At 43.2% G+C, this 25,893-nt stretch overlaps 1 protein-coding gene across 1 annotated transcript in view; it reads right to left on the minus strand.

The window, feature by feature from the left end:
• PLCB1 (phospholipase C beta 1) overlaps positions 1–25,893 on the minus strand; it is a 1,235,601-nt gene that overhangs the window by 710,680 nt on the left and 499,028 nt on the right. Inside the window, exon 5 of the mRNA XM_073672250.1 lies at positions 300–379. Coding sequence (XP_073528351.1) covers positions 300–379 — 80 coding nt within the window. The remainder of the gene's footprint in view (positions 1–299; positions 380–25,893) is intronic.

Below are 25,893 nucleotides of genomic sequence, written 5' to 3' on the forward strand. Positions count from 1 at the left end.
TTCTGAATTTACTTACAACATCCAGTTACTTCTATGTCCAAAACAAAAACAGTACTTCTATGTTCTTGGATTAGAAAATGTAATCAACTCTTTACAAAAGCTCTATTTTTCAGACTACATTCTGACTTTCTCCCTGTCTGAAACTTATCATTCTCCCAGATACTTCCAGGAGGAAAAGTGATGTTTATACAAGTAACATCTTATTTAAGGATAAACAATAGAGTATAACTAACGTAAGAACATGGAAATTAGCTTGGAAAGTAGAAGCACTGCTTGCAATAAATATTGAAACTACTTACGCTTTTTCCAGAAATGCATCCCGGGACATGTTCTGTGCCAGCAAATTCGTTGCCAGACTGAAAATCTCATCTGTCCACTCCTAAGTAGAAATAAAATAAACATGCTTTAGCTGAAGTACAAGAGCCATAAGATGTTTAGTTTGATCTGTCTATTGTAGCCTAGCAAATATTTTTATGTTGCATGGGAAGAAGAAAACAGATATGTAAACATTATGTCAGGATGCTCCTCTTACCTGAGAGACAACACAAATATTCTCCAAGAGGATCTCTCACCACATTTCTAAATGCAAACTGCATACATTATTAAACAGATCTCTTAAACCTGATGAGGCTGGTATAGTTACTTTAAAAATCTATGTCAAAACATTGTGCATTTAAGGGCAAAAGTTTTAGGACTGACACAAATTTTGTTTTTCACAAAGTTTGCTGCTTCATTGTTTTTTTGTTTCTATGCTTGACGACGTACAATTCTAAACAATTTCATAGCTTTTTAAACTTTTATAGACTAATACATCAAGTTTATGTAAAGACTTAATATTTACCGTGTTGACCCTTATTTTTCAAGACTTCAGTAATTTGCCCTGACAGCTGGATATCAGCTTCTGGGCCAAATCCTGACTGATGACACAACCCAGTCTTGCCTGAGAAGTATTTGGATTTTATCACAATTTCTATGTTTTTATTTGTCTTCCTGCTTTTTGAAGATTAACCACAGATTCTCAATGGGATTGAGATCTAGGGCGTTTCCTGGCTATGGTTCCAAAATGTCAATGTTTTGTTCACCGAGCCACTTAGTTATCACTTTTGCCTTGTGACATGGTCTCCATCATGCTGGAAAAAGCATTGTTCATCACCACATTGCTCCTGAATCATTGGGAGAAGTTGCTTTTGGAGGATGATTAGATCCCGTTCTTTATTCATGGCAGTGTTGTTAGGCAAAATTGTGAGTGAGCCCCCTCTATGGATGAAAAGCCCCCACACATGAATGTTCTCATGCTTTACTGTTGGCATAACACAGGACTCATGGTAGTGCTTACCTTTTCTTCTCTGGACAATCATTCTTCCAGATGTCCGAAACAGTTTGAAGGGGCTTCATCAGATAAAAAACTTCACCCCACTATTCTACAGTCCAATCCCTGTACTTTCTACAGAACAGAAAGTCAGTCTGTAATTGATGTTTTTCTTGGAGAGCATTGACTTATTTGCTGCCTTTCTTGACACCAGCCTAGCCTCCCTAAGCATTTGGCTCACAGTGTGTGCATATGCAAAGACACCAGCCTGCTACCATTCCTGAGCAAGCTCTGCACAAGTGTTGAACCAATCCCGTAGAAGAATCCTCTTTAGGAGACAATTATGTCTCTTGCTGGACTTTCTTGGCTACCCTGAAGCCGTCTTCACAGCAATAAAACCTTGAAAAAAAACTTGATGGTCTGATACAGGTGCATCTCACAAAATTAGAATATCATCCAAAAGTTAATTTATTTCAGTTCTTCAATACAAAAAGTGAAACTCATATGTTATATAGAGTCATTACAAACAGAGTCATCTATTTCAAGTGTTTATTTCTGTTACTGTTGATGATTATGGCTTACAGCCAATGAAAGCACAAATGTCATTATCTCAGTAAATTAAAATAATTAACAAAAAACAGCTACAAAGGCTTCCTAAGCATTTAAAAAGATTCCTTAGTCTGTTTCAGTAGGCTCCACAATCATGGGGAAGACTGCTGACTTGACAGATGTCCAGAAGGAAGTCATTAACACACTCCACACACTCCAGAGTTCCAATTTTCATTAGGAAATCAAGGTCCCAGAGTCTGGAGGAAGAGTGGAGAGGCCACAATCCAAGCTGCTTGAGGTCTAATGTGAAGTTTCCACAATCAGTGATGGTTTGGGGAGCCATGTCATCTGCTGGTGTAGGTCCACTGTGTTTTATCAAGAACAAAATCAGCACAGTCGTCTACCAGGAAATTTTAGAGCACTTCATGCTTCCGGCTGCCGACAAGCTTTTTGGAGATGGAAATTTCATTCTCCAGCAGGACTTGACCCCTGTCCACACTGCCAAAAGTACCAATACCTGGTTTGAAACCAACAGTATCACTCTGCTTGATTGGCCAGCAAACTTGCCTGACCTTAACCCAATAGAAAATCTATGGGGTATTGTGAAGAGGAAGATGAGAGACACCAGACCCAACAATGCAGACGAGCTGAAGGCTGCTATCAAAGCAACCTGGACTTCCATAACACCTCAGCAGTGCCACAGGCTGATCGCCTCCATGCCACGCCGCATTGATGCAGTAATTGATGCAAAAGGAGCCACTACCAAGTATTGAGTGCGTTTACTGAACATAAATTTCAGTAGGACAACATTTCAGATTTTAAAAACATTTTTCAAGCTGTTGTTATAAAGTATTCTAATTTACTGAGATAATGACTTTTGTGCTTTCATTGGCTGTAAGCCATAATCTTCAACATTAACAGAAATAAACACTTGAAATAGATCACTCTGTTTGTAATGACTCTATATAATATATGAGTTTCACTTTTTGTATTGAAGAACTGAAATAAATTAACTTTTTGATGATATTCTAATTTTGTGAGATGCACCTTTACATGGTTGATTTAGGAGCAATGTTGCAAGCTGCAATGTCCTTGCCTGTAAATCCCTTTTGTTACAAAGCAGTGATGACTACCTTTGTTTTCTTGCAGCTAATCATGGTTAATAAAAGAAGACAATAATTTCAAACACCCGCTTCCTTTTAAAGCAACCAGTCTGGCCTTATGCAATCAGCATGACATTGTGATATCAACTGCCTTGCCTGTGTTAAAAAGAAAAAACATCAGTCCACCATGATACCACAGGAATGTCCACATAATCTGAGATATTATACCTTTGAGTAAGGACAGTAATGTCCGAAATGCGTAAGGTGATGTTCATCTGGGACCTTTGATACTTTTTAATCTATGATCACTTTTTAATGAAGTTTAAATAAAGCTGGAATTTTATCCAATTTTTAGTGCTGGATTACAAATCTCTATTTCTTCTTGTAAATCTCAAAACCTCTGGTAATGACTGTTTAATCCTGATATTAAAATGAGCATTTTGTAAGACCAGCTAAAAGTGAGAGAAGTCATTATTCCACGCTTATTCAATCCAAGTCCACCCATTCAGCCTGACTGATAGCTGCTGCTTGTACTGAGCAGTGTGAGTTATCAGAAGCAGCAGGGAGGAGAGACACTGAGGATATGTCAATCAGGCTAAGAGGGCAGAAACTGAGTTTAAGGTTTCAAAAAGGATTACACAGCCATTCTGACATGAATACACCAGTCTCATCACATTTAAAAGATCTCCCACCAGATTTCACAATACAAACTGCAAACATGAATAAAAAGATCAGCTTTACACACTACAAGATTATATTTTGCATTTGTTCTATCTCTCTGAATAGGGTTAACCATGTATTTGCTGAAGAAACAACCCCATACAGATGTATGAAATGGATTTTTCAGTAGCAGAAATTCTTGCAACATATCTGGCTGCGTGAGTATATCTCAATAGTTATTATTAAATGCAAACAAAGTTGGTTGAATTTCAATAAAATAAGCCCGTTATTCATATTTCTGCATAATATCATATTGTTCGGAGCAAAGCTGTAGCTAGGTTTACTTTCACCTGGGGTAAAATTTTACTTCCTCCTCCCTCTGTATCTAAGAACCCTGGCCAAAACAAAGTTTGGTGTTCCACTCTTTGCATCCTTGCCCCAATCCACTCCAGTATTTAGGGGGAACAATACATTGTCCAGACACTATCTCTATAATAGACAGCACTTCCAAGTGTTGCATCTCTCAGTTCAGTTTTATTGTTTATTTTTGTCATTGCAATAAAGTCTGTTACTAAGTATACTAAAAATATTCTCTTCTTACATACAGTGGGGAAAATAAGTATTTGATACACTGCCGATTTTGCAAGTTTTCCCACCTGCAGAGAATGGAGAGGTCTGTCATTTTTATCGTCGGTATACTTCACCTGTGAGAGACAGAACGTAAAAAAAGATCCAGAAAATCATATTGTATGATTTTTAATTTTCATTTATTGCATCAAATGAGTATTTGATACAATAGAAAAACAGAACTTAATATTTGATACCGAAACCTTTGTTTACAATTACAGAGGTCAGACGTTTCCTGTAGTTCTTGACCAAGTCTGCACACACTGCAGCAGGGATTTTGGCCCACTCCTCCATACAGATCTTCACCAGATCTTTAAGGTTTCGGGGCTGTCATAGGGCAAAATCCAAAGACTTTCTATTGGGTTCAGGTCTGGAGACTGGCTAGACCACTCCAGGACCTTGAAATGCTTCTTACGGAGCCACTCCTTAGAAGTCCTAGCTGTGTGTTTCGGGTCATTGTCATGCTGGAAGACCCAGCCATGACCCATCTTCAATGCTTTTACTGAGGGAAGGAGATTGTTGGCCAAAATCTTGCAATACATGACCCCATCCATCCTCCCTTCAATATGGTGCAGTCATCTTGTCTGGTCATGTGATGCCTGTGAGCGGCCAGCGGTAGCGCCGCACACAGGCAAGAAGGACAGCAGGAGGTAATTAGAAAAACACTTAGGGGCACAGGGTCCATCGAATGGGGCAATCATAAAAAGTAGTGGCCAACTCCTTTAATTTTAACAAGTCTGAATTCCTGGGTTGAATCTTTCTTCATTGAATACAGATTTTTACATTACTGATATAGGAGATGGCAGTTACAGCTGATAGATTTTTAAATAACAGAGTTATGATCTCATCGGCAGCAACTGCCATCTCCTATCTCATTAATGTAATAATCAGTCTTCACTGAACACAGATTTTACCCGGAAATTGAGACTTTTGAAAATGACTTATCAGTCCAGGAGGAGGAAGAAGCAGATTTCTCTTATAAGATATAATACAAAGTTTCTTATTTTCATGAGTACTATTGATCCATGAAATAAAAATTAAAATGACAATTACGCTTTATTTCGATTTTTGCTGCAGTTCCTTGCACTGTAGGGCTCTGGACCACCCACTGTGCAAAGATCTGCAATACATCATTATTCAACTGAGAACTATGAAGGGGATTTTCAGATTCTGCGTTATCGGCATAACCCTCCGTACCATATCTGTGAATGTCATAGATGTCTTACTGGAAACAGGTAATGCACAGAGATAATAACTGGCTATTGTACTGTACATGTAAGCCCATCAGTTCTGCTACATCTGTATGTGATTGTAAAGATTGCTCATAAACTGGAATTCATGTGTTAGTAAAAGTGAGGCGGGAAATCTGGTCATGTCCTGTGCTGGAACAGTTTCACATATGGGACAGAGCAGAATCTGCTCTTTAGTAAATGATGGGAAATAATTGCATGTGATACATTGTTAATAGATATATTAGTCGGTTGCCATGCACCAAACTAATGTTCACACAAGCTAATCTGGATTGAAAGGGAAAAATGGGGATTTATTATACCAAATTATAGCTCACATTTCCAAACAGAATATTTCTCACCCTGTTTATTAGACCTTCCATCTTCCAGCCTAGAAATGCAATTCCAAGAAAGAAGTAATTTTAATAATGAGAAAGACACAAATTATGTCTCCATTTTCTCCTAACTGGTTCAGTAATTCAAATTTATGTCCTCCTCAATACAGACTCTCATAAGGACTGCAGACAGCCCGAGTCCTAATAACACGACGAGCCTTGAGAAGACAGTGAGGTACCGTAGAGCAGAAGCCGGGCTGTCATATATCATCACCAGAAGAGTTTAGTACAAGAGTTTCAATTTCCTACACGGGCAATTTACAAACTAAATAGCAAAGATTTACCATAACAAATATGTGAAATTCACAATGTAAACAGGGGCAATGAATTGAATAATCAGCTGAAAACTTGGCACAGTGACTGAGTCTCCGTTAATGATTGTTGGTGTACAGAGAAGTTATTTAACAGCCCTTTCCAGAGTAGTTAATCTCATGTTATCGAGTTTACAATAGACATTTAAAGGGAAAGACAATACAAACATCTATTTAGATTCTCTGCAAGAAACAAATCCAGTTTGTCTCTAAGTCTTCCTAATGAATAAATAAAAAGATGGGTTTATCCTATCTTTTCCGAGAGGAAGAGTATCTGAATTTCTACTGGAAGTAGCAATCCTAAAAATCAATATTGACCCTTAAATCAATATCGATGCCGAATGACTTAGGATAAAAGAAAAACTAGAATCTTTTTGGGGTGTTGCTCCTCCTCAGTGCAAAGCATGAGATCTGATTTGGCTTTATGAGAGATCTCTAACTGGGTTCCAATGGGTAACGGTTATCCTTGTGGAGAGTAACGTGACTCACATGCCAGTTTATTGAGACTTATAGGCTATGCAATGCTCCTTTTGGAAATTAAATATGCAAATTGCCTCTACATAGAGGAAGAGGACTTCTTATTGGAAGAAGCAATCCTAAAAATCAATATCGATCCTTTAACGAGCCTTGCCACATGACTTAGGATAAAAGCCAAACCAGAATCTCAATTTGTAGACATGTGTCTTGGGGTACTGCCCCTCCTCAGTGCAAAGCATGAGATCTGATTAGGCTGCATGACAAGTCTCAGTCTGGGGGCTAAGGAGTAACGTTTATCCTTGAATGTCAGGCATGTCACTCTCCACAAGGACAAATTTTACCCTCTGGAAAGGGTGGTACATAGGTTACTTTCTCTAAATTATAGACATATTAATCGAGGAAGGTTGCTGCTAAAGCAAGCTACCACTTGGAGACTAAGCAATCTAAAGGTGTATTTACACTGAAAGGTTATCATGAACGAGTATTCTTAAGAAGCATCATTATGTGTAAACAGAGACTTGCACTGCTGAGAACAATTGCAGCCTATGTGCACTGAATGATCTCTTACAAATCGTTCAGTGCTTATTGTTTAGCGTGGTCAGTATATCTAAACAGACAAGTAAATGACCTCCATTAGGTAAATAATTACTGATTGGCTGTCGATTAGTGCTGCCACTAAAGATTTCTGAGGTATGTAACACCATAGCTCACCATGAATGTTACGCTCACGCCGGGACTGTTTCGCGTGAGCGTGGTTAGCGGTCCCACTGGGCCACGAACCGAGGAGTGCCTGGAGGGGCGTGACTAGGGACCTCGCCAGATCCGACCACGGATGCACAGCGGCTTAATCGACTCCGTGGTCCGTGGAGGGACGTGGGAGGTGGCCCAGGTGCTACTCCAGGTCAGACCCCGGTCACAGCTGTTGACCCACACTGGGGAATGCAGGAATGGGCAGGCATGGCTGGTATGCAGACAGGCCGGTACTGGCAGGCACGGTTGGTATTCAGACAGGCGGGTACTGGCAGGCATGGCTGGTATGCAGACAGGCGGCTACTGGCAGGCACAGCTGGTATGCAGACAGGCGGGTACTGGCAGGCAAGTAATCAGGCTGGATAGGGACCAGTACAGACAGACGGGTACTGGCAGGTAGGTAATCAGGCTGGATAGGGACCAGTACAAACAGGCGGGTACTGGCAGGTAGGTAATCAGGCTTGATAGGGACCAGTACAGACTGGGATACAGGTGTGGAGGGCAAGCGGAGCAGGGCAGAGCAGAGCCGCAGGTGCAGAGGGCAAGCGGAGCAGGGCAGAGCAGAGTCACAGGTGCGGAGGGCAAGCGGAGCAGGGCAGAGCCGCGGGTGCGGAGGGCAAGCGGAACAGGGCAGAGCAGGGCAGAGCCGCAGGTGCGGAGGGCAAGCGGAGCAGGGCAGAGCCGCAGGTGCAGAGGGGAAGCAGAGCAGTGCCGCAGGAGCGGACAGACAGGACAGGGCTCTGTTCACATGGAACAGACAGGGACCGGGAAACACAGGAAGATAGCCAGAACACAAGAGGTAGATACGGAGGCAGGGAAACGGGACAAGCAGAACCAGATACACACAAGGTACTTACTATGAAGTAGCGAGTGGACACAAAACTCACAAACAGAAGTACAGAGACAACAAGTAGGAGTTAGGTACTGGTTCAGACACTGCAGGAAAAGGGAAGGATCGGACATAGAGACAACAGGTAACGGGCTAGGACACAGTTCAGACAGGAACTGACACAGGAACGAGATACAGGAATGAGCCTGGGCATTCAGCCCCCAGGGTGGCGGAAATCGACTAGAAGTCACAGATATGGGTAATGGTCCTGGGTACTCAGCCCCCAGGGTGGCGGAAACAGACTAGAAGTCACAGATACAGGTAACAGGCCTGGGTACTCAGCCTCCAGGGTGGCAGACACAGGTAAGATTCAGGACAGGACCTGGCAACTCACAGTTGCACAGAACACACTGTAAGAAAGTGTTGCTCAGGCAACTCGCACTGGGTGGAGGAGGTTTAAGTATCCAGTGACTCACAGCAATAGGCTGGGGACGCATTAGGACTGCGCACACTGTAACTTTAAGAATCAGGAAGCTCCATCGCCGCCACCCTAAGCCAGCAGACAAGAGACATGCACACAGCAGGTAGAGGAGTATAGTGCACAGCCTGGACTGGTAGGTAAGTTGGCGGTCTTGCATGGTGGGAGATGGTAAGTCATGCCAGCACGCCGCCAAGGATGTTACAATGAATTAGACAGGCTATGGTGTCATAACCCCGCTACGCCCCCATCCTGCCCGAGCGCAGCTCATTTTGGCGGATCTGGGAGAAACTCACGTGAAAACATCAAAAATTGCACACATTTTGTGCAAGTCTGAGTTAATCAAAAATGTTGCAATTTTTCAAACAAATTTATGCCAAATTCTGGCAAAATTGCTTTGATGTATCAGGGCCATTATTTTTCTCTTTGTACAAATAGTTAAACTCCATGCCTATGCTGCTAATATTCTAATGGTGTGAGGTCCTTTATGGCAAACCCCTTCGTTTCAGCGCATTGAGTAGGAAATTGTAGCTTCAATAATATACTCTATATTCATTGGGTGACAGGTAGCTACTATGAAAAGAGGCGGCAGATTGCAGCTAGTGTTGGGTGACAGTGCAACAGGGAAAGGTTATCAGGGAAGTCGGAATGAGGAGTTGTAGGAGATGGAAGCTATGTGAATGTGTAAAGAGAAAGTGGATACTTAACTTCATGTAAACAATGCTAAGTATTAATTGGGATGGAGGCGATATGCCCAGTGATTACATAACACTCTATTGTTAAACTATTTTTTATTACGCTGAACTTTCAAAACAGAAGTGCATTCTTAAAATTTTTAAAAGGGCTGTCTAATTGTATACACCTTACCCCAAAGATCCCCTCTTGCAAAAATAAGCAAGTTTTGTAATTGACAGTGGTTAATTTCACTATCATTGCAGAGATATTCTCATTTCCTGTTCTTTCTTTTTACTTCTGATAACATTTCACTCAAAGCTCCCAGCATGCTTAGTGTGGTCTCTTATAGAACTAGAGGGCTAGCATGTTTTCTGTTCCAGAGAGCATGTGCAAGTTACAGTGCTGCTCACCATTATTGGCACCCCTTCATTTTTTTTTCAGAAACTGTACAATATCTTCAGAAATAAATGGAAATGTACCAAAATGTTAAATCCTCAGGATTTTTTAATTAGTGGTCCAAAGTAATACAACAATAAAACATTGTTTTCAACTTTCATGTTGCAATTTCAAAGCAGAAACAGAATAAACAGCATGTGCAGCAATAAAGGCACCCCTAATTAATACATGGTTGTACACCCTTTGGCATTGCTGACAGCCTCCAAACGTTTCTTGTAGCCATCTATAAGCTTCTTGCACTTCTCAGTTGGAATTTTCTCCCACTCTTCCTTTGCAGTTTGTTCAAGCTCTTGAATGTTTGCATGGTTCTTTTTCCCAATAGCAGATTTCAGCTCACCACAAAGATTTTCAATGGGGTTGAAGTCAGGAGGACTGATTGCTGGCCATTTTAAAACAGTCCATTTTTTCTTTTTCAACCATTCCTGTGTACTTTTGGATGTGTGCTTTGGGTCATTGTCTTGCTGGAGGACCCATGATCTTCGACTTACTAAGCTAATCAAAATATCATTTGCAACTGCTTGTTGATGTCTATGGAGATGGTATGTTGGAGCAAAATGAGAAGCAGAGTGAAAAGGAGAGAGGCACAGACAGATTATGCTGCTACTTTCTGCAAACTGTTTTATCTTACTCCAGAGCAAAATTTACAGCTATACTGCTCAGTACTGCTGTGTTGTTAATGCTGCTGCTTCTCTATGTGCTACAGCGAGACAGGATAGCAAGATCTCCTTATGTCTGTATGAAGTATTTATATAAGACTTCATAGCAGCTAGTCTTAACCAACTAGCTTGTGGACAACTGGAAATAAAAAACAAAAACTGCAGAATGGAAAACTTATGAAAAATGTACAATGAAATTCATATAATGGCCAGAAATAGTGTTATCCCCTATGTACGCACATTCTAAAAAGTCTCCTGAAACAACAGATGTGCATTAAAGAGAATCTGTCAGTAGGATCAACCCTCCTAAGCCATGTATATAGGCATGTAGGAAGCTGAATAAAATGATACCTTGACATTTGTGATCCAAACTCTTATTCCAGTGTAATCCACATTCTTCTTAATATGTAAATGAGCTGTTAAGATCTATTGGCTGGACATATAGTACAAACCAAAAGTTTGGACACACATTCTCATTTAAAGATTTTTCTGTATTTTCATGACTATGAAAATTGTACATTCACACTGAAGGCATCAAAACTATGAATTAACACATGTGGAATTATATACTTAACAAAAAAGTGTGAAACAACTGAAAATATGTCTTATATTCTAAGTTCTTCAAAGTAGCCACCTTTTGCTTTGATGACTGCTTTGCACACTCTTGGCATTCTCTTGATAAGCTTCAAGAGGTAGTCTCCGGAAATGGTCTTCCAACAATCTTGAAGGAGTTCCCAGAGATTCTTAGCACTTGTTGGCCCTTTTGCCTTCACTCTGCAGTCCAGCTCACCCCAAACCATCTCGATTGGGTTCAGGTCTGGTGACTGTGGAGGCCAGGTCATCTAGCGTAGCACCCCATCACTCTCCTACTTGGTCAAATAGCCCTTACACAGCCTGGAGGTGTGTTTGGGGTCATTGTCCTGTTGAAAAATAAATGATGGTCCAACTAAACGCAAACCGGATGGAATAGCATGCCGCTGCAAGATGCTGTGGTAGCCATGCTGGTTCAGTATGCCTTCAATTTTGAATAAATACCCAACAGTGTCACCAGCAAAGCACTCCCGCACCATCACACCTCCTCCTCCATGCTTCACGGTGGGAACCAGGCATGTAGAGTCCATCCGTTCACCTTTTCTGCGTCGCACAAAGACACGGTGGTTGGAACCAAAGATCTCAAATATGGACTCATCAGACCAAAGCACAGATTTCCACTGGTCTAATGTCCATTCCTTGTGTTCTTTAGCCCAAACAAGTATCTTCTGCTTGTTGCCTGTCCTTAGCAGTGGTTTCCTAGCAGCTATTTTACCATGAAGGCCTGCTGCACAAAGTCTCCTCTTAACAGTTGTTGAAGAGATGTGTCTGCTGCTAGAACTCTGTGTGGCATTGACCTGGTCTCTAATCTGAGCTGCTGTTAACCTGCGATTTCTGAGGCTGGTGACTCGGATAAACTTATCCTCAGAAGCAGAGGTGACTCTTCCTTTCCTCGGGCGGTCCTCATGTGAGCCAGTTTCTTTGTAGCTCTTGATGGTTTTTGCAACTGCACTTGGGGACACTTTCAAAGTTTTCCCACTTTTTCGGACTGACTGACCTTCATTTCTTAAAGTAAAGATGGCCACTCGTTTTTCTTTACTTAGCTGCTTTTTTCTTGCCATAATACAAATTCTAACAGTCTATTCAGTAGGACTATCAGCTGTGTATCCACCTGACTTCTGCACAACACAACTGATGGTCCCAACCCCATTTATAAGGCAAGAAATCCCACTTATTAAACCTGACAGGGCACACCTGTGAAGTGAAAACCATTTCCGGTGACTACCTCTTGAAGCTCATCAAGAGAATGCCAAGAGTGTGCAAAGCAGTTATCAAAGCAAAAGGTGGCTACTTTGGAGAACCTAGAATATAAGACATATTTTCAGTTGTTTCACACTTTTTTGTTAAGTATATAATTCCACATGTGTTAATTCATAGTTTTGATGCCTTCAGTGTGAATTTACAATTTTCATGGTCATGAAAATACAGAAAAATCTTTAAATGAGAAGGTGTGTCCAAACTTTTGGTCTCTACTATAGATCTCACTGAGAATCTGCCTCCAGGGCTTATAATTAGTGATGAGCGAGCATACTCGCAAGTACTCGGTACTCGCCCGGGTGGATGCTCGGGTCCCCTCCCTGCATGTTTGGCGCTCATTAGATAACTGATGATATCTTGTTAAAGATAAGGTTCTAAAATCTACTAAAAAACATTATATGAAACTCTGATGTATACTAAATATCTATACTTATATTTTGTTTTATGTTATGAATCTTGTTTTGCATATATCTGTTATATTGGATATCATTTAGTCATATATACCCTCACTTTAATATATATTATGAAAACCTTGATATATATATATATATATACAGTTATATGAAAAAGTTTGGGCACCCCTATTAATCTTAAGCTTAATGTTTTATAAAAATTGGTGTTTTTGCAACAGCTATTTCAGTTGGATATATGTAATAACTGTTGGACACAGTAATGTTTCTGCCTTGAAATGAGGTTTATTGTACTAACAGAAAATGTGCAATCTGCATTCAAACAAAATTTGACAGGTGCATAAGTATGGGCACCTCCCCAGAAAAGTGACATTAATATTTAGTAGATCCTCCTTTTGCAAAAATAACAGCCTCTAGTCGCTTCCTGTAGCTTTTAATGATTTCCTGGATCCTGGATGAAGGTATTTTTGACCATTCCTCTTTACAAAACAATTCCAGTTCAGTTAAGTTTGATGGTCGCCGAGCATGGACAGCCCTATTCAAATGATCCCACAGATGTTCAATGATATTCAGGTCTGAGGACTGGGATGGCCATTCCAGAACATTGTAATTGTTCCTCTGCATGAATGCCTGAGTAGATTTGGAGCGGTGTTTTGGATCATTGTCTTGCTGAAAGATCCATCCCCTGCGTAACTTCAACTTTGTCAATGATTCTTGAACATTATTGTCAAGAATCTGCTGATACTGAGTGGAATCCATGCGTCCCTCAACTTTAGCAAGATTCCCGGTGCCGGCATTGGCCACGCAGCCCCAGAGCATGATGGAACCTCCACCAAATTTTACTGTGGGTAGCAAGTGTTTTTCTTGGAATGCTGTGTTTTTTTGCCGCCATGCATAACGCCTTTTTATATGACCAAACAACTCAATCTTGGTTTCATCAGTCCACAGGACCTTCTTCCAAAAAGAAATTGGCTTCTCCAAATGTGCTTTTGCATACCTCAGCCGACTCTGTTTGTGGAGTGCTTGCAGAAATGGCTTCTTTCGCATCACTCTCCCATACAGCTTCTCCTTGTGCAAAGTGCGTTGTATAGTTGACCGATGCACAGTGACACCATCTGCAGCAAGTTGATGCTGCAGCTCTCTGGAGGTGGTCAGAGGATTGTCCTTGACTGATCTCACCATTCTTCTTCTCTGCCTTTCTGATGTTTTTCTTGGCCTGCCACTTCTGGCCTTAACAAGAACTGTCCCTGTGTTCTTCCATTTCCTTACTATGTTCCTCACAGTGGAAACTGACAGGTTAAATCTCTGAGACAGCTTTTTGTATCCTTCCCCTGAACAACTATGTTGAATAATCTTTGTTTTCAGATCATTTGACAGTTGTTTTGAGGAGCCCATGATGCCACTCTTCAGAGGAGATTCAAACAGGAGAACAACTTGCAAGTGGCCACTTTAAGTAGCTTTTCTCATGATTGCATACACCTGGCTATGAAGTTCAAAGCTCAATGAGGTTACAAAACCAAAAAAAGTGCTTTAGTAAGTCAGTAAAAAGTAGGTAGGAGTATTTAAAACAAGAAAATGATAAGGGTGCCCATACTTATGCACCTGTCAAATTTTGTTTGAATGCAGATTGCACATTTTCTGTTAGTACAATAAACCTCATTTCAAGGCAGAAACATTACTGTGTCCAACAGTTATTACATATATCCAACAGAAATAGCTGTTGCAAAAACACCAATTTTTATAAAACATTAAGCTTAAGATTAATAGGGGTGCCCAAACTTTTTCATATAACTGTATATCAGATATCTGCACTCGTGTGTCACTATATAAATATCCTGAAAGGACTAGTTGGAACTGGTTATAGAAGTGGACTTTCAAATTGTTTACAAGAAGGAGACGAGACAAAGGATTCAACATGACACCTCTCAAGAGAATATCCTGGCAAATGAGGAGAATATCTGGGGAGGACATTTAACCCCATAGGACAACATAATGAGACTTATCTATACCATGGGCCAGAGACTACTGTGATTGCTCAATTGCCTCAGGGCGACACCCTATTAGGACTTTCCTTTATACTGAACATATATATGTTATGCTGGAATAATAAACACATCTTTCCTGCACCATCTCTCTTCAAGAGAAGCTCAGTATCTGACTCTGTCTGTCCAATATCAAAGCTTCACGTATACACTTGAATAAGTTAATTTGGCAAGGGATAAGCAAAGAGTTGGGGTCCTTTGAACCTCACTTCCACAATCTCACACACCACATGGCCAGATAAGGATGTAAAATGTTAAAATTACATTTCCCGGTGAATGCATTTGTCACGGTTGAAAGCAATGTTAAAGTGCAAAAACGCATCAAAAACGCTACTTGTGAACATAGCCAAGGTGTGGAGGAGTATTTTTGTTTTTGGTTATTTATTTTGCCTTATATACAAGTCATTACCCTGGAAAGGATGTTCCTTAACATATTTCCCAGGAAAATCCATTTTGGTTTCGTTTTTGAACGTTTTATTGTGAGTCCGTAAATGTGGCGTAATACCTCTGACAACGCTGTTGACAGTAGTTATCTGGGAGTCAGAAATGCTTCCAGGGGTCATCCCCATGCTGTTCCTATGTCATTTAAGCACTGTTCCCATCGATTTGGGCAATTTTTAGGCCCTCTGCAAACCGCCGGGGGGAGCCGCCTGAAAAATGCTCGAGTTTTCCATAGACTTACATTGGGCTCGTTGCTCGGGTCGAGCACCCGAGTATTCTAATGTGCTCGACCCGATCAACGAGTACCCGAGCATTTTAGTGCTCACCCATCACTACTTATAATAAATGAAAATGCTCTTCTGATCTGCATGTCTCATACTGTAGAAACAAAGAGAGCAGAAGATCACAGTACATATGTAAATACTTGAGGAAAAATATCAGTGCAGTAGTGTATGCATGGAACATATCTTTAAGGTTCAGTACAACAGAGAGAATAATCTTATAGAAAATTTGTACATAGAGAACCATATTTGAGAATAAAAGGTAGAACTATTTTTGCCCATATAGATGGCTTAGAGGGTTGATCCTACTGACAGATTCCCTTTAAATAGAAAGTTCAAATTATCATATTGAAAATAGCCCACAATACGGACAAGTCTACTGAGATAAGTGTAAGTTATTTTTACCATTTTTTACTCAGAGAAAATTCACTGACTATAATTTTAAGTGGTACTTATCCATTTCTCTCACATTTCAAATTCTCAGGAGCCGAGCATGAGACAGATTTGTCTATTCAACAATATTATACCAATTTGACGAGTAGCTGGAACGTTACCTCCTAATGTGAGACACTGATCTTAATAATTTTTGATGGCGCATGTCACACTACAAGACGTCAGAGATTCAACTATATGACATACTGAAGCCTGGTCCAGCAGAATATCCAGTTGTACTAAAAAACTTTCTGCTCGATGAGATTTAATAATAAATCATAAAACAGACTTAATTTATATTACATTTAGAGATGAGCGGATCTTTTGAAATTTCAATTTGCTGACTTTGCCAAATTTTTGTCCAAAAAACTGATTTGTGGAAAATAATTTTGCGCAAACCTCAATACAGTAAGGATTGTAAATATTTGGAAAGTACACGTGGAGGAGAGGAGAGGAAGAACCCGGATGACCATAAGAGCTTATACTTTATAGGTCAGAGACAGAGAAAGGAATCTGTTGACCATAAGAGATTACACTCTGCAGAAGAGAGATAGAGAATCCTACTGACCATAAGAACTTTAAGGGGTGGTCTGAAGTCCAAAGTAATTTTCCTCCTAAATCCTTATCTATTTAGTACAATAATATAAACTATCTTCTGATATATTTGCATAAAAAATTCCCTATCCTTCCTTAACTACACTATCTGTTTTTTTCTCTTGCACTCCCTTTTTGATGACGCTTCATTTGAGAATCCCAGTGCATGCTGGGATACTTAAACGGAGTATCATCAGGGGGCAGTGGCTGTGGTCACTGTCGCAGCCCCTGCCCCCTCCCTGAAATGAAGCATCAACAGTGACACAATGTGCACTGTGTGATGTGCACAATTACAGTGCGCTCTCTGTTGCCAGCTCAGTTCAACAGTAATGAGCAGGCAACAGAGCGTGTTGTCATAATACCTGCCATGCAGAGACCAGTGATGTCACTTGCAGGGGTGTTCCTGGTCTCTGCACGAAGGGTATTCTGACAATGTGCTCTGTTACTGGCTTGATACTGCGGATCTGAATTGGCAACAGAGTGCACGCTGTCACTGTGCACATCGCACAGTGACAGAGAAGGTGACTGTTGATGCATTGTTTCAGGGAGGGGGCAAAGGCTGCGGTAGTGATAATAGCCTCTGCCCCCCGATGACACTTCATTTGAGTGTCCCAGCATGCAATGGGATTCTCAAATGAAGCATCATAAAAAGGAGGTGAAAAAAAAGAAAGAAAAGCAGTTAGTATAGGGAAGGAGAGGAAATTTTTGATGCAAGTATATTAGAAAATAGTTTAGATTATGGCATTAAATAGATCGGGATTTAGGAGGAAAATTACCTTGGATTTCAGACCACCCCTTAAACTTTGCAGATGAAAGACAGAGAGAAGAATAATATACTCTACAGGAGAGATAGAAAAGTATCCAGTGATTGTGGAGATGGAGAACCATTCTGCCGTACAATCTGTGCTCCACTGGGAACCGCTGATCTGTGATGTCCCAGGTGCTGACCACCACTGTACAAGGTAAGATAATCCGCTAGATGTCATAGCTGCAGGGCAGTGTGAGGAGGCCCACGTGACAACGAAAAATGATCTTAGCCCACTCTCTGATGCTACAGCAGTGTGGGGAATGGTGTTAGGCAAGTTTTTCTTTTTGTGAACCGCAAATCAACTCTCAAAATGTTCAAATTTAGTTGAAATGCCCCTGATCCCACAGACAACCAGCATTCAGACACTTATGAAGAAGCTGTGGATGTGAAACGCTGCTGTCCTAACACATGCCCCTGTCCTTAGCTCCCCCTCTACAGTACCCTTCAGTCAAGCAGATGTACTTCTCTGTCTTTTTAGCATATTCTATATTGCCTCTCTGAACTTTGATTTTAGAATAATAATAATAATTTTTATTTGCCGTATATAGCGCCAACATATTCCGGATCCGGATATTCGGGATATAGGGATTATTTTTGGGAAGGGGCTCATTGCTTCTTTAAAACAGGGACCAATTGGTGACAAGTGTCGCATGACAGCAATTCGCAAACAAGACGCGAGACCATAAATGCAAAAAACATCTGTGCAACTTGTCTACAACCGGCTGTCGCGTGACTATTTTAGAGATGCAAATTTTCTGTAAAAAAAAAAATATGGCCAAATTACAGTTAAGTTGCAATCCAGTCTTTGGCAAGTGAGTCACGTGAGGCACAAAATCCAAACTGTTTGGAAACATTTGCAACTCTGTTCCGGAGTCGTGGTAGATCACAGGTCGCAATGCAACACCATAGGAAATCATTACATGTAATGTCGCAATTCGACAGCGCGATCTTAATATAGCCCTAGCCTAAATTATATCTATGTGCCTGAAATGCTTACATACACAGTGGTATAGCTATAGTGGAATATGAAGCTGCGGACCCCCGGGGCCCCAGTACTTGGTGTGGTGCAAAGGCCTCTCCACCAAATGAGGGGGCCGTGGTGCTATAGATGACAGGTAAAGGCCTAGGGACTCTTATACTGTATGAATTGTGACTCGAGGTCCAGGAAAATCAAGCAGCTCTTTTATGCAATGGATCCCTATGGATATAATCTTTGTTAAGGGCAAGGTTAATAGACAGCAGTATTCCCTCACATGGCTGAATTTAGACAGCATATTAGTCACTGAGAGCTGTACATTGTACACTATTACCTAAAGGGGTTCTTCTTCTTTTCATAAATAAAGTTAATTGTAAGAAGCACTTTATGTCCTCACACTGGGTGATATATGTAGTCCAATAATACAGTCCCCGGGAGGAGATCTGTGCACTATATTTATACCTCTGTATACATCATTTTGGACATTACCATTCCAATATAGCAGCCCCATTTCATTATTGTCCCTATTAATCACGTATATATAAATATACAGCAGGTTACACTCCGCAAAAAAATGGGTTTCTGAATATACAATGTAAACATATGATCGAGCATCTGTTCAGTTATTGAAAAACAAGGATTCCCACAAGCCTGTTATTCCTTGACAGACTTAATTACTATAAATCTGCAAGTCTCCATGGGGAAAGAGCCATCAAGAAAGACGTAAATGTCAGACCCAGTCGCTCAGGATTATAACTTGATTAATAAATCACGTATCATACTGTAAGCCAAACAGTTGACACCTCTAAGATGTCCGTACCTTGATACATACACAAAAAAAAAAAATCTAAAATATTTTTTCATAGAAATGTAAACAATTGTAATTTTTTGGAATTTTCTGAGAAAGCTATGATAATTGCTCATGCATCATCATGTGATGAGGAGAAAAATCCATAAATTAAAAGGGTTGTCCATGTTTGACATGAAAGTCTGCAGTCACTCTACAGTATGTGACTGTAAACTTGTGAATTCTCACAGCGCGCACATTGGCCACTGTCAGGATTTGCCGGAGTCGGGAGCGGCCAATTGTGTGACTGCAAGAATGAAATATGCATACTTCCCACCACAAAGTACGACAAGACAAGTGTGGCTACTCTCAATGAGCGAGGCCACGCACGTCTAGCCGGACTGTGGTCAGAAGTATGTATATAACACACATGCGGTCACATGACCGCTTGCTACAAACACCAGCACCGCAGAATCCTGACAGCGAGAGCTGTGCGAGATGTGAGGATTCACAAATCTGCAGTCACATAGAGCGACTGCAGTCTTTCAAGCCAAACGTGGACAATCCCTATAATAATAGTAACAAACCTAGTTTGGATAAAAGAGTAACCGTCATTTATTTTTTATTATTTTCAGAATAATACAATAGTACATGTGAAAATATGAAATACATCTTATCAGAGAGATCTGTTTCTCCTCCTGGACTAATTTTTCACTCTGTAAACTTGTATTCACTGGTGATGTACAATAAAAAGTTATATTGTGGTACCGTGTTAGCCAGAAAAATCGATGTAAATACTTTTGTGGCGCCCCTGAGGGTTCAGTCGCCACAGGGGTATTGCACCTCAGACCGAGGTGTGGTATCTCCTCTCCAAGGTAAGGAAGGAGCACCTATTGGGACCCCACCACATCCATCCAACACTACACCTCTCCCACCTGAGGGGGGCTTAAAGGCACCAGGGTGCTGCCCCAGCCGGGATAAGAGGAGATGGGGGGAACCAAAGATAGGGGGAACCATGTAGTGGACGAGGGTGGAGGACGCACTTTAGGTTACACCACAAAATTCATATTTAATAAACAGCCATCTTGGACTTATGGTCTTTGATTGTGGTCTTCATCACTGAACGTGGCTTTCTGTGTGAACCTGCAGCTGATTGAGGATACACGGTCCTCGTCTTCTGGCCTTGAGGCGAGGAGCGGGTTAGAGTTAACGGTTGTCTCTGCCCGGTCAAGGTCCCTACCCAAGAAGGCCAGGAGGGGAGCAGAGGAGACAAGCTCCACAGGCAAAAGGATCCCAGGGGGATGCAGACGGAGCGGTATACGCCACCTGTCCTCATTAGTCTGGCCTAGTCAGAGGGATTCCTGCTGCAAGAGGGGTACCGGCCCCCGATATCTGACTCGGTCACTTTAAGTCTTAGTCGGAGAAGCCCGGAAGCTCAGTGGATCCCACCGGGTAACGGAGCGGAGTCGCCACCCGTACCCTTGTTCTGTGCATAGTCCAGAGGGAGACCCAGCCTTGTAACACGCACTACATACGGACAGGAGAGGACCTAGTGGGAAAGTCTAGGAACACTCTGGTGCAGGGGGTCCTGATTGTTGCACCCGAACGACCAAGAGTGTGCTGAACCCCTTCCTGGTGGCCGCAGCGTGCCATGAGGAGCAAGGAGAAGCATTGCAGCTGACACCTAACATCCTGAGTAAAGCTTGGAAGACTGCATCCATTGCCTCCGGTTCCTTATTGCAACGCGGCACCGCACTACACCGCACCACATCTCCTACTACTACTCCTCTGATCCGTCCGCTCTGCCCTGAGGCCCTGCTCCGCCTGTGGGGAGTAGTACCATCTTCTGCTGCCACTACATCCCGCCTCAGAGGACTGAACGCAGCGCTGGTTGAGGATCACCAGAAGCCACAGGTGGCGTAGTCATTAAATCCACTCGATTACCATCAACTCTGATAGCCCATTAAATCTTTTATGTGACGGCCCTGGACACGGAACGGGTCCAGGCCACAACTGCAACCCCCCCAACATCTGACCCGGCTCCGAGTACCCCCATCCCCCAGGGTAGGGCTGTGAGCGTCACAACTTGGCGTAGTCAGCAGGATTACGTGCCCGCAGCAACGGAAGAAATTGTCCCCATTGCTACCGGGTACTGTGTGCCTTTACAGAAAGACTGTCGTTTCACATTTCATGTGGCGTCTGCCCAAGAAGAGCAGACGCCATTATGTGCAAAAAGGACAACAACTCAGCACCTCCCATCATGGGCCTGGCTCCCCAATGGCGCCAAAAATGCAGACCGCCCCTTCCAGCAGAGACACTCCGCAAGGTAATGTCCGTCAAAGCGGATGGGATGTCCCTGGGAGTGCCCGTCAGCCAGCCGCCCTGGAGCCGCCCCGAAAAGAGGAGGAGACGAAGGTAACAACAAGGTGTGGCCGCAACAATCCTGGACACTCCACACCCTGCAGCAGCGATGGAAGCCGCCGAGGAGAGTTCTGCCGAGTCCTCCGGAGCTGGTCCACGAGCTGCTACCTCCCTAAGAGTGAAGGGTATATGTCTAACCCAGGAGGAGGTCGAGTTCCTCCGAGGAGAAACGCCGGACTTTACCCGGAGGGTCGAGGAGGCACAGAGATTGGTCTCCATGGAGTGGAGGGAGTCAGTGCTGCAGAGGATCCAGGCCCGCCGCCAAAGCTCCTCATGTCGGTCCGTGGAGGCCGCAGCCCAGGTGGAAGAGAATCAGGAGGCCGTGCGTGACCCAGGAGCGGGTAAGATGGAAGTCCCCAGCCCGCGCGTGGAACGCACCGTATCCCTCGTTGGTGTCCTGCCAGCACCTCCATCCCCGGCTGCGATCATGGGAGCAGCTATCGGCTCTGGAGGCTGAGGCCCAAGCTACCGCCATTACCGGGGACCTGCTGCGTTTCCCGACTCCTGTCCCAGGGAGTCCTGAGTTTCACGGGGAATCCACCTGCCCCAACTCGAACTGGTCCGTACTTACAGAGGACCTGCAGCAACCTCTCATGTCGCCGCTTCCTGCACCCCCGGTTGCCTGCCCGGCAGCGGAAGAGATGGCCTGGGACTACCAGGGGGGGGGGACCTGATGGGCTTCCTCCAGGAGACCCGGGCTGATGCGCGGAGGAAGGAGTTCTGTAGAAAGCAGCTCCTCCAATACGACAAGGAGCGGCAGGAGAGGAGGATCTGCTGCGAGCGCCAGGAGGTATGCTCCAAAGCCGCAAAGTCCAAGGCCCGCCAGGCAGAGGCCGCCCGTCCAAGCCCTCGGGAGGAAGGGCTGATTGTCCGCTTCCACCAGGATGCGGGATGGGGCTTCATACGGAGTCCCCAGTTTGAGAAGGACATCTTCGTCAACCGACGGGACGTTGAGCCACAACTGAAAGAGGGACACCCTGGTCGGAACCTCTACCCGGGCGGTTTGGTATCGTACACTCGCCATCATGGAGTGCGTGGCTGGTACGCCCTGGACGTCCACAAGGTGTTCAGTGGTGATGCCCCCCCGCCAGCCAGTGGAGGACCGGACAAGCTCCGTAGGGAGAAAGGAGCCCTTTCCCAAGTGGGGATACCTGGACTAAGCAGCCCCGGAGGTTGCACATCCCTGTTGTTTAGTTAACTGTTGAACGTTATTATGTTGTTTTTCCTCCCTGCTTAGAGAGACATTTGTCCCTGCGGACTGGCAGTAGGCAGACTCTTCTACTACTTGTATATAGTTTGCATCTTTTTAGGTGCTCCCTATTGGTTTTATGCAAAACCGCTCTACTACTACCTCAGAAGCAAAACCTGTCTGGAGTGGCTCTCCTGGAGGTCCAACTCGGGAACTCCATGCCCTGCAGCCACCACAGGGCCTACGTTGAGGGTTTGGGACAGGTCCCTCAAGCTGCTGAACTGACTCTTTTTCTACTGTATTTTCTAACAGTCTGCCTATATGCATAATGTCTCTGTGATTTTTTTTTATACTTTTGCACTATTTAAAGTTTGTAACATTTAAGAAAAAGTGCCTCCCATAATGGGAAGATTGTTATACTGTTATGCAAAAATTTAAAAAGTCTGTACCATGTTTTGCTCTATTCCAGCCCGCGGACGTGCTGTGTTTCACCAGGGAAGAATGTGGCGCCCCTGAGGGTTCAGTCGCCACAGGGATACTGCACCTCAGACCGAGGTGTGGTATCTCCTCTCCGAGGTAAGGAAGGAGCACCTATTGGGACCCCACCACATCCATCCAACACTACACCTCTCCCACCTGAGGGGGGCTTAAAGGCACCAGGGTGCTGCCCCAGCCGGGATAAGAGGAGATGGGGGGAACCAAAGATAGGGGGAACCATGTAGTGGACGAGGGTGGAGGACGCACTTTAGGTTACACCACAAAATTCATATTTAATAAACAGCCATCTTGGACTTATGGTCTTTGATTGTGGTCTTCATCACTGAACGTGGCTTTCTGTGTGAACCTGCAGCTGATTGAGGATACACGGTCCTCGTCCTCTGGCCTTGAGGCGAGGAGCGGGTTATAGTTAACGGTTGTCTCTGCCCGGTCAAGGTCCCTACCCAAGAAGGCCAGGAGGGGAGCAGAGGAGACAAGCTCCGCAGGCAAAAGGATCCCAGGGGGATGCAGACGGAGCGGTATACGCCACCTGTCCTCATTATTCTGGCCTAGTCAGAGGGATTCCTGCTGCAAGAGGGGTACCGGCCCCCGATATCTGACTCTGTCACTTTAAGTCTTAGTCGGAGAAGCCCGGAAGCTCAGTGGATCCCACCGGGTAACGGAGCGGAGTCGCCACCCGTACCCTTGTTCTGTGCATAGTCCAGAGGGAGACCCAGCCTTGTAACACGCACTACATACGGACAGGAGAGGACCTAGTGGGAAAGTCTAGGAACACTCTGGTGCAGGGGGTCCTGATAGTTGCACCCGAACGACCAAGAGTGTGCTGAACCCCTTCCTGGTGGCCGCATCGCGCCGTGAGGAGCAAGGAGAAGCATTGCAGCTGACACCTAACATCCTGAGTAAAGCTTGGAAGACTGCATCCATTGCCTCCGGTTCCTTATTGCAACGCGGCACCGCACTACACCGCACCACATCTCCTACTACTACTCCCCTGATCCGTCCGCTCTGCCCTGAGGCCCTGCTCCGCCTGTGGGGAGTAGTACCATCTTCTGCTGCCACTACATCCTGCCTCAGAGGACTGAACGCAGCGCTGGTGGAGGATCACCAGAAGCCACAGGTGGCGTAGTCATTAAATCCACTGGATTACCATCAACTCTGATAGCCCATTAAATCTTTTATGTGACAGCCCTGGGCACGGAAAGGGTCCAGGCCACGACTGCAACCCCCCAACATCTGACCCGGCTCCGAGTACCCCCATCTCCCAGGGTAGGGCTGTGAGCATCACACTTTCATGCCCAAAATTATTCTAGGAGGATATCTTTATTGGCTATCCAGAAAAATTATATTTGCAAGTTTTCAGAGCACAGAGGTTCCTTCTTCCTGATGAAGGAATCAAATACACCAAAAATGCCATATATGTGTACAAGAAAGGTGGACAGCCACCTGTGTTAAAGATGCCCGTCCACATGCATGCTGAAACAGCATAAACGAAGTAGGAGAAAAACTCAGCATATAAGCCAGTGGGATTATGATGTATATGTTAATCCTGTGATTTCTATTCTAGCTCACTTGTTTAAACCTACTATTATTTATAATCTCAATTTTGATTGTGGGCAATGTGCAATTATGCTAATCTACAGATTTATTAATATATCATAATATATTTACCTGACCTGCTAGCACTTTATCATCTGACTACCCCATTGTCTGAATTCTTATCTGTTTTTATTGTGCGCTATTTAATAAATATTTTTATCTTTTCTCCTCCTTCGTTCCTGATGAAGGAGCCTATGTGCTGTGAAACTTGCAAATATAATATTTCTGGTTGGTCAATAAAGGTATCACTTCTACAATAATTTTGTTTTTTGGGGGGCATAAAAGTATTTACATGTATTCAGTGGTAAATCCCAATATTTAGGAGATGACAGTTGTTGCTCATAAGATTCTATTGGAGAGGGGAGAAGGAGGGAGGAGCCAGAGACAAACACAGACATTCTGCTGCAAGTTCACCTGAAATGACACAGACATTCTGCTGCAAGTTCACCTGAAATGACACAGACATTCTGCTGCAAGTTCTCCTGAAAATACACAGACTTTCTGCTACAAGTTCTTCTGAAATTACACAGACTTTCTGCTACAAGTTCTTCTGAAATTACACAGACATTCTGCTGCAAGTTCTCCTGAAACCACAGTTACAATTTCAACATTTTTATGCAGCAGCTGTCATCTCCTATCTCAGTCCTGGGAAATCTGTATTCACTGAAAACACATTTTAGAGTTTACAGAGTGAAAGATCAGTCCTGGAGGAAAAAGAAGCATATTTCTCAGATATGATGTATTACAAAGTTTCTTATTTTCATGAAAATTATTGATTTATGAAATAAAAATTTAAAAAGAAGGTTACTATTTACATCTCCTAGGTGACACTTTACCTTTTCCAATAAACAAGGTATCAATGACAACCCATGCTGCTAAAAACAGTGACCACAAGATGTGTAAGATCTACAGTGTATACTTTATATAAATGATTTATTTGTACACTGGGGCAGGTTCGGGCATCTCTGTTGCTTCAGTAAATCCAGCATTACTGGACACTCTGGGAAAAGTGACAATTGCATCCTTTGTTAAGCCATAGAGCCAATTGCTACTAAACAACAGTAGT

The sequence above is a fragment of the Phyllobates terribilis genome, unplaced genomic scaffold (assembly GCF_046119375.1).
Source record: "Phyllobates terribilis strain yellow unplaced genomic scaffold, ASM4611937v1 Scaffold_3__8_contigs__length_932513732, whole genome shotgun sequence".
NCBI classification, from domain to species: Eukaryota; Metazoa; Chordata; class Amphibia; order Anura; family Dendrobatidae; genus Phyllobates; species Phyllobates terribilis.